Source organism: Mastomys coucha, unplaced genomic scaffold, assembly GCF_008632895.1.
Source record: "Mastomys coucha isolate ucsf_1 unplaced genomic scaffold, UCSF_Mcou_1 pScaffold21, whole genome shotgun sequence".
Lineage (NCBI taxonomy): Eukaryota > Metazoa > Chordata > Mammalia > Rodentia > Muridae > Mastomys > Mastomys coucha.
This window is the reverse complement of record NW_022196904.1, coordinates 37,570,524-37,579,919: the sequence shown is the minus strand read 5'-3', so window position 1 is coordinate 37,579,919 and position 9,396 is coordinate 37,570,524. Positions and strand designations below refer to the sequence as shown.

At 49.3% G+C, this 9,396-nt stretch overlaps 2 protein-coding genes across 4 annotated transcripts in view; one reads left to right on the top strand and one right to left on the bottom strand.

Moving 5' to 3' along the window:
• LOC116102241 (nodal modulator 1) overlaps nucleotides 1–2,902 on the bottom strand; it is a 53,119-nt gene extending 50,217 nt beyond the window's left edge. Inside the window, exon 1 of one of the 2 annotated variants that reach the window (XM_031386696.1) lies at nucleotides 2,626–2,902. In XM_031386696.1, coding sequence (XP_031242556.1) covers nucleotides 2,626–2,766 — 141 coding nt within the window. In that variant the 5' untranslated portion in view covers nucleotides 2,767–2,902. The remainder of the gene's footprint in view (nucleotides 1–2,625) is intronic. The other variant, XM_031386697.1, reaches the window with a different exon arrangement.
• A 2,722-nt stretch (nucleotides 2,903–5,624) lies between these two features.
• The window catches only part of Abcc6 (ATP binding cassette subfamily C member 6), a 54,776-nt gene continuing 51,004 nt past the window's right edge, over nucleotides 5,625–9,396 (top strand). For both annotated transcript variants that reach the window (XM_031384304.1, XM_031384303.1), the window contains exons 1-2: nucleotides 5,625–5,784; nucleotides 6,670–6,852. In XM_031384304.1, the coding sequence (XP_031240164.1) occupies nucleotides 5,731–5,784; nucleotides 6,670–6,852 (237 nt within the window). In that variant the 5' untranslated portion in view covers nucleotides 5,625–5,730. The remainder of the gene's footprint in view (nucleotides 5,785–6,669; nucleotides 6,853–9,396) is intronic.

Below are 9,396 nucleotides of genomic sequence, written 5' to 3'. Positions count from 1 at the left end.
GGAGGAGGAAGAGGAGGAGGAGGAAGAGGAGGAGGAGGAGGAGGAAGAGGAGGAGGAGGAGGAGGAAGAGGAAGAGGAGGAGGAGGAGGAAGAGGAGGAGGAGGAGGAAGAGGAAAGACTGTGAAATAGCCATAATATTTACATATTGTAGAATACACTCTATTGGTAAATTGTCACATGCTGTTTGAGCTCATTGAGAAGCTGGCTCTGGGAGCAGTGATGTCCCTTCTCCTTGTCTGACCTAAGCAAGCTTGTTTCAAAGTGTCTTCCAAGGACTGGCGGGCCCCATCCCTGTGACAGGGAGGGGAGAGAACAGCAAAATACCCCAAAAGTAAAACATCACTGAGCACAGCTGGAAGGCAGACCATTCCCAACAGATGTTACTATTCTTCATCCCATGATATAAAAGTCCCTGGGGAAATCACAAGTTCAGGGGTGGGATACTCAAACATGGAGAGAAAGCTCTACCGGGACTCCAGCTGATACCTCAATTCCCCAGTCAGTTTTTGCTAGATGTTGTAAGCACCTGATTTAATAATATCATCTCCATACATTGTTACTCGTTTGTGAGGGGACACCCTGCTCTGTCCAGGGCTCTCTGTATTGAGGAGTCCAGCTGACTTCTTCAGTCAACGGATGTTTTGAACACCCAACTTGGTAATACATTGCTATCTGTGTGTCTGCTAGTTGCTATTTATTATTTTACTTTGGCTTGCTACATTATAACCATACCTTTGGCTACTTTGTGAGTTATTTTTTTCTTCTAGCCTTCTCCACCCCCTTTAGGTCCACCCTTTCAATCCCGAACACTAGACAGGAGAGAAAAATCAACAGAGGGGAAAGGGGGCGAAGTCATTGCTAGACTGCTTGCTTCCTGCTGATTAGGGGTGACCAACCAGTTTGATCTTCATTGTCAGGATATCTAAAACAGCCAACCAACAACACACGCCCTAGTATTTACATACCCTCTAAAGAGTCCCCAGAATTCCAAATGTCACTCACTCACTGAAACTATCTGCAGCTGGCAAAATTTGCCCTGCTAGCACATGAGGCAAATCATAGTCAGATACTGGGGACAATCTAAAGCCCCATATCCCACACCTGGGATTAAAATGAAAACATATAATATTTGTTGTGATTTAAAAAAAAAATCCAAAATCCTCACTATACTATGTATTTAAGAAGCCCATTAATTTAAAGTCAAAAGCATGGCTACCATACTTCTCTCCAGACCCTACAATATGAATCTTTTGTGAAGTACAGATCAGAAAACCCTATGTGGAGATTACATGCATGAAATGACTGATGTTGTAAGCAGAGATTACAAAAGGATGGGTTGCTTCAAAGAGGAGGCCAAGGAGCCCTAGGGCTGGAGCAACAAAGTTCACAATGGACCACAAAACCTACTCTCTGCTCTCTTAATCCCTGTTAGGGATGAGGGCACCCCTGACTGCCCTCCCCTTCCTCCCAAAGCTGCAGGAGGCTCAAGCTGAAAAGCCTTCCAAGGCAGCTTCTGAGATGCCCAATGCTGCAAAGCCAGGAGTCAGCACGGCACCTGGTGGTATAGCCCCAGCAGTTCCTAGGAGCCCTTAAGAGGAAAAGACTGGTAGAAGGAACCAGGGCATCCTCCTGTAATCCAGCACTGTGGGAAAAGGAGGCAAGAGTGTCCAGAATTCAAAGCCAGCCTTGGGTACTGTGAATTTGAGGCCAGATCTTGTCTCAAAATATTAGAAAATAAAATATAAATTAGCCCAGGTAGAGGGGCAGTAAAGAGAAAGCCTGGATGGTGACAACTGATTCTCCCCGTTGGGAAATCATGCTTCTGGGTTCTACTACTTCTAACACAGGTAGAACAGACTGGGGTTTGGAGAAAGGCTAAGGCCACAGGAATTCAGGGTGGGGACAGCTTCTCACCTTTTTCCCCAGTCCCAAGTGACACACTAAAGGTGACCACTGGGACAGCTCAAGGGGACCTCCGGTGCCCTTCTCTTTGGCACTCCCACATTTCTCCTCCTTGGGCACCTGTCTTTACCGCTTCCCATCTCCCTCCCTTCTCTGGTGGCACTATCACCCCACTTGGGAAAATCTGGCCTACCTCTCTCTCTTCAGTCCCTTGTGTCTACTTCTGCCCAACCCCTTCTTCTCACAGGCTTTCTGGGTCAGAATCCCACTGGGCTGATAACCATTTCACATTAGCTTTCGACTCAGTCAAAAATAACCTCACAAATCTCTAGTCTAATTCCAGCAACTACGCAAGGTGGCTGGCAACTTTAAAGAGGACAGGTGGGGAAGGAGAGGTAGCTTCGCAGCCCCAGAGGTTGTTACACTGTTCCATGACAGGACTTAGCAATGGGAATCGATTCTCTTTAAATGCATCGCAGGGAGGATGGAGGAGTGATAAGTCCGAACCTTGAGGTTTGGAGTACGGAGAGTGACACGTGTGGTTTCCGAGTTCTGCAATATGGGTTGGGTAGATTAGAGTTTCAGGGGTCCTGGTATGGGGGAGCCGGGGTCCGGCAGGCCCTCTCGGCCTCCCTCTCCTCGGCGCGGCTGGGGTAGGGTGCAGAGCAGCCGAGAGCCTGGCCAAGGATCACACAGCCCACCCGGCCACGCGCGGCGACTCACCTCGATGAGCGAGTAGTTGATCTCCACGTCCGACTTCACGAAACCCCCGCAGCCTACCACGATGTCCTCGGAGCCGATCGCCGGCCCCGCGCCGCTCAGCAGCAGCAGCAGCAGCGCCGCGGCACACCGGCCCGCACGCATGGCCCGGCCTCCGCGTGCCTACCCTCCGCAACCCGCCCGGTCCCGCCCCTCACACCGCACGCAGCCGGCTCCTTCCTCCTCCTCGCTGGGCTGACAAGCCCAGGACCCGCCCCGGGGCTGCTCTGCGCAGGCGCGCCGCGGCCCTGCGCCCACGCCCCCAAGAAAGACCGACTTGACACTCGCTCCGCCGGGAAGGACATCCGCTTGCGCCTCTGGCGTCCTGGAGGACTCTACGCAGTCTCTGGAAGGAGCAGCCCAGACAGTTTTCCACTTCAACCCTTTAGAAATTTATTTAGTTCTTCCCCCGACGCCATCACTGTCTCTCACCAGTACTTGACTGTATATTAAAAATCTTGTTTTAGCCAGATAAGTCTAAGGCTTGCCTGAACTACAGAGCAAATTTAAAACCAACCTGGACAACTTATAGATACTGTCTGAAAATAAGATGTTAAATATTTTAAAGGGCTGGGCAAATAGCTCAGTACATGCCTAGCAAAGCCCTAAATTTGATCCCCAGCATGGGCACACATGTATGTTGGGTGTGACTTATAATCATTCAGAGGGCTAAGGCATAGGGACTTCCATGAGTCCTAAGCCTGCTTGGGTTACATAGAGAGTACTAGGGTAACCAGAGAGTAAGGCAGGATGCCTCAGGCTAATGACAGTCAGTAAAGTATCTCACAACCATAAGGATTTGAGTTTGACACACACACCCCCCACCCCCAGAACCTTGCCAGCAACAGCAACCTCAGCACTGGGCAAGTGGAGGATCCCTGGGCTCACTGTCTTGTCTAAGGGGAGAATATTAAGAAACTCTGTCTCCAAGGATGTGGATTATCTTCCTTCCTGATAAGGATACTCCAGGTATCCTCTGACATTGATATGCATGTGTCACTCTGAAGGAAAACTCCTAGAGGAGACTGTGCATGGCTGTGAATGGGGCCCTGTATGCCTGTGAGCCAGGCTGTGTGTGCCTGTAACTGAGGCTGTGTGTGCCTGTGACTGAGGCTGTGTGTGCCTGTGAGCCAGACTATGTGTGCCTGTAACTGAGGCTGTGTGTGCCTGTGAGCCAGGCTGTGTGTGCCTGTGACTGAGGCTGTGTGTGCCTGTGAGCCAGACTCTGTGTGCCTGTGAGCCAGACTCTGTGTGCCTGTGAAGAAAAATTCCTGGAAGGAGGCTACGTCTGTGAGGATTGGCTGTGGCTTCTCTGTCCTCGCCGCCACCTCCCACCAAAGCTGACCCAAATATACAAAGAGAATGTGAAGTTTCAAGGACACCAGGCTTGCAGAACACAGCTTTCAGACTCAGTTGGGAATTCTTCGAGAGCCCACTCCTGCCGAAAGCTCAGAAGCCGACAGCTGAAAGAACACTGTAAATCACACTGCGGGCATAGGCGACCCCAAAAGATGGGGCAAAGCCAAGCTGGAGAACCCATCCTGCCTGGGCCCTGCCAAAGAGAGGCTGTGGGAAAAGGTGGGGGCAAGACCAGAGAAGTGACAGGGTGGGGACAGGGCAGAGGTCTGCATTCCTCCTTCACTGGAGCAGAGCACCTGGGTTGGTCTGTCTGGGGCAGTTTTTCTTCCCTACCTTGGAAGGAGTACAAACTTGTTACACAAAGAGAAAAGTACAAAGGAAATGGGGTTCCCTGTGACCTCGACTTTAGTACATCTCCAACTGCGTATCTGTGCAAGCACGATAATACAGCATAGAGTCACTTGTCTGTCTGTCTGCCTGTCTGACTGACTGTCTGTATTGCTGGGCACAACCCATGGTACCCTTAGGTACACCCCTTGCTTTAAGACTTCTGCAACAGAAAAGAAAATGACCTTCTTCCCCACTCCCCTGACTTAGGAGCACTGGCTTCTTCTGATAGCCTGTTGGTGCTGTAATCCATTTCATAATAGAGGCTGTATTTCCATATTAGTGGTTTGTGCCGTAGCATTTTAAGCTGCTGCTCGGTAACTCGTGGACTGTATGGTGACATCAGTACTAACAGCTAACTTACTGAGCTGGTGCTGTGTGACTTGCACTGCTTAAATCATTTCAAGGGTTGTTTTCTTTTTCATCATTTGTATGGATGTGGGGATGCACACACGTGAAGGTGGAGGCCAGGAGAAGGTGTTGAGTCCCCTGGAGCTGTCCTTGCAGATACTTGTCAGCAGCTGGAAGAGAGTCATGGGAACCCAACCCCAGTCCTTTGCAAAAGCAGTGGGAGTTCGGAGCGCCTGAGCCACCTCTCCAGCTCATGCTAAGGTCTTTATTAAGATGGTTGGTTCTAAATAACGCACACAGGAGCCGGGCAGAAGTGGTGGCACACGCCTTTAATCCCAGCACTTGGGAGGCAGAGGCAGGCGGATTTCTGAGTTCGAGGCCAGCCTGGTCTACAGAGTGAGTTCCAGGACAGCCAAGGCTACACAGAGAAATCCTGTCTCGAAAAAAAACAAAAAACAAAAACAAAAAAACACACACAGGAGGCTGAGTTGTAGGCGGCAGGGGCTTGAGTTGTAGGCTAGCCTGGTCTTCATAGTGAGACCCTATCTCAAAAACTAATAAATAAGTAGAAGGGCAAATACACCCATAAATAAATATTTTTCAAAATAAGGCATCTCTCATTCTTCCCAGGGCCTGCATTTAGACAACCACTGTCCCGAGTTGCTGGACGCGAAAGTTACTAAGTCTCTTGGCTCCTTCCGCAGGATACCTTCCTGCAGTTGCTAGGTCCAAAGTGTGCAGAAAGTTTGGCTGGGACTTCCCACAGAGAGGGAGCATGGAGAGGTCCCGGCACTTTTCAGAGATTCCAGAATCGCCTCGCGTTCACCCACTCCACCTCTGTATGCAGCCTGGACCTTGCCCTGGAGCCTCGGCTTTCCAGCTCCAATCCCAGTCAAACCTGGCCGGTCCCGCCTCTTCCTCGGCTTGGAGCCGGACTCTGCAGGCTGCTCTGAGACAGACAGATTCAGACTAATGAACGGAGGGCACTCAATGGCCACGCCTGGAGAGTCCTGCGCCGACCTGAGGGTGAGTGTAGCCCGTCTAACTCCTTTCTCTGCTCCAAGGATTTGTGGGTGCTGCTGGGAAAAGCCGCCCCGACTTCAGATTCTTAACCTCCGGAAGCAAGACCAGTGAGCAGCGCAGCGCAGCGCAGCGACAGACCAAGACCCTTTCACCAAACTCGAGTCCTTGCAAAACCCCTGCCAGCCACCGGGGACTTTATTTGCATAAAGCTAGTGGAAGGGCCCCAAACCTTCCCATTTTTGCATTTCTTCTGTCCCTACCTTACACTATTCTATGGCCTGGAGTCCAGCAGGTCAGGGCCAGATTAGCAGTAAAGAGATGGTATTCACAGAAAGCTGGTTCTGTGCTTAGCACCGTACTGTGAGCCCCAACTGTTTAGGCGTTTTCAGGCAGGAGGAGATTCTGTAATTCCTCCTTGACAGAGAAGGACACAGTTGGCTCTGTCACTTCCTGCTTGTGTGGATGCAAATGGGGCAGTTCCCTTTTGGTACCTCAGTCTACTGGCCTATGTAATGGGGACAGTAGCACCAGAGTTCTTATAATGCGTAACAGCCAAGCCAGATGTGGTGTCACTCATCTGTAAGCCTAGCACTTGGGAAACTAAGGCCAGAGGATCACAAGTTCAAAGCAAGCCCTGGGACCACTGCTTCCCATCTGAGCGGCATTAGGCAAGTTTCTTACCTTCTTTGGGCCTCTACTTCTCCATAAGCTGAGTCAATATAACTTCATCTGCCTTATGGAGTTGATGTTAGGCTGAAAAGCGTTGAGAATTAAAAGGCACACTAGATAGAGCTTGGAATATTTTCATGCGGTCTGTCCCTAAGGACAAGTAAGATTGGGACTCGGGTGGTGGCTAACATCCAGTGGTGTCCCTGATGTTCTATTCAGGTCTGGAACCAGACAGAGCAGGAGCCTGCAGCCTATCACTTGCTCAGCCTGTGCTTCCTGCGAGCTGCCGGGAGCTGGGTGCCTCCCATGTACCTCTGGGTCCTCGGCCCCATCTACCTTTTCTACATACATCGTCATGGTCGGTGCTACCTCCGGATGTCCTACCTCTTCAAAATTAAAATGGTAGCCACGGGGAGTCTAAACAGGGGGGTGGGGAGGGTAGGGGATAGCAGGGTTGGGGACATACCTCCCATCAGCAGTAGCACAGGACAGAGTCAAGAAGGGAAGCTGTTAACCAAACAGATCAATAGTGAAGAGGGGACAAAGATAAACCTATGGGTCAAAGTTCTCACAAACAAATCGTGTGATTGTGCAAATCCACACTCACTCCCTCACACACACACACACACACACACACAAAACACATAGCTACTTGTGGCCTGGCATTTCTCATTTGCTGTGGGAACTTTGGGGGTGTAAATACTAAATTTAGAGCCACACAAGAATGATGGGTGTTTTTTAGGCTTTGTATTTGTTTGCTTGTTTGCTTGCTTATAACTTTAGTAGGTATTTTGTTTGTGTGTTTTGGCTTTTTTTTTTTCTTTTTTGACAAGGTCTCATGTGGCCCAGGCTGGCTTCAAACTTGCTCTGTAGCTAAGGGTGACCTTGAGCTCCTGATCCTCCTGCCTCCCCTTCCAATTTCTAAGATTATAGGCATGTCCACAACACTCCGCTCCTTATTGTCTTACTCCATTATGTATTGGCAGTAGATCTCAGAGCTTCGTCCCTACACCGCAGATGCTCACTGCTGCGCTACACTTCCCATGGGTGTTTTCACGTTTTCTGCCAGATAGTCTCACTGAACATTTTCGAAGGTGCTCAACACTTGTTTTACCATTTTGATAAACACCGACATCACAAGCACGAGCCTTCCCATTTAGCAAATCCCCCACTGAACCATCCCACAGCCTTGCCCTCCCCTGGACTTGACGGTAGAGACTACAGCTGACCCTACTCATGAGCATGCCATGCCCATAACCATTACCACAGGGAAAAAAAGCAGAAGTACAGTTTATTGGATAAGCTGTGGTACTGCCACAGCATCGAGTCAGCAGAGTCAGGGATCCTAGGGGCAGCTTCCCTTGGGGAAGGTTCTGCAGAGACAAGCAGGCCGAAGTGTAGTATCTCGGAGCTGGTGGTTGGCAACAACTTGTCCTCTAGACTATGATGGTCCATTGAGTGAGAATGGCTCAATGTTTCCACACATCCTAAACTGACATTTACACTTCATCTCCAACACATGGGGCCATGTCAAACCATAGACATTTGGGTGAATGCCCCATCTTAAGTGGCTCCTTCAACCTGAGCATAAGGCGATGTGGCCCTGGCTCTTGTTGGTCTGACAGATGTTCATGAGAGGGACAGAGCTGAGGATGGCCCATTCTGAGGGACAAAGTGGTGAAGGCTCCTCAGGGAGGGGTTAGAGAGTCTCAAGAGCGCTTCCTGCTGGTGAATTTGTAGGTCTTAGGGGTGCAATAGCCTGTCGTGGGTTTTGGTGGGATATTAAGACTGGTTAGGTTGAGGATGTGAGTCTGTTGGTGTAAGTAACAACCAGTGTATTGACAAAAGATCGTCTGGAAGATTTGTCCAGTTTGAAGATTTGGAGTTGGGCAGTGGTAGCACACACCTTTAATCTCAGCACTCGAGAGGCAGAGGCAGGTGGATCACTTTGAATTCAAGGCCAGCCTGCTCTACAGAGTGGATTCCAAGACAGCTAGGGATATATGGAGAAACCCTGTCTTGGAAAACAACAAAACAAAACAAAAAAATGAAGAAGAAGAAGAAGAAGAAGAAGAAGAAGAAGAAGAAGAACAACAACAACAACAACAACAACAACAACAACAACAACAACAACAACTTGGTACAACAACAACTTGGTACTTCAGGATCCAGTCCAGAAAAGATGGACTAATATCTTTGTTATACAACTATTTTTTTTTCTTGAAACAGATTCTTTTTCTCACTATATAGCCCTGGCTGATCTGGAACTTGCTATGTAGATCAGGCTGGTCTCGAACTCACAGAGATCCACCCACCTCTACCTCTCCAGAGCTCAGATCAAGAGCATGTGCCACCATACCCAGCATGTACAATTATATGAAGTCAGATCTATTGCATTTGGAAGAAACAAACTTGATTGGCCTTTGGAAGACTGAAAATACAAAGCAGTGTTAGAAACCTGCTAGAACAACAAGAGTCTGACGTGGCTGCACTCACCTAAGTAAAGAGTTGGGGAAGAACATAGTAGTGGGCTTGGGAAGAGCACCTGCCGGTCGGAGAAGGCAACCAAGAGGCAGGAGCCCGATGTGCTGTGCCATGGGACATCAGACTTACTTCATCTGGACACCCCTGTAAGTTAGGAGAGAATCAGGGCAGATTTAGATCCACTAAGTGTATGTCTGGTACTCTGACATCCTGGGGGTCCTCTCAGCTCTCAGATGCATAGGAGGAGTTAAAAGATGTGGTTTGGGTTTTGTTGTTGTTTGTTTTGGTTTTGGTTTTTTATTTGTTCATTTAGTTTTTGGTTTTTCCAACTTAGGTTCTCACTGTGTAGCCCTGGCTGTCCTGAAACTCACTCTGTAGACCAGGCTGGCCTCAAACTCAGTCTGCCTCTGGCTTCCCAAGTGCTGGGATTAAAGGCATGTGCCACCACTACCTAGCTCTTTT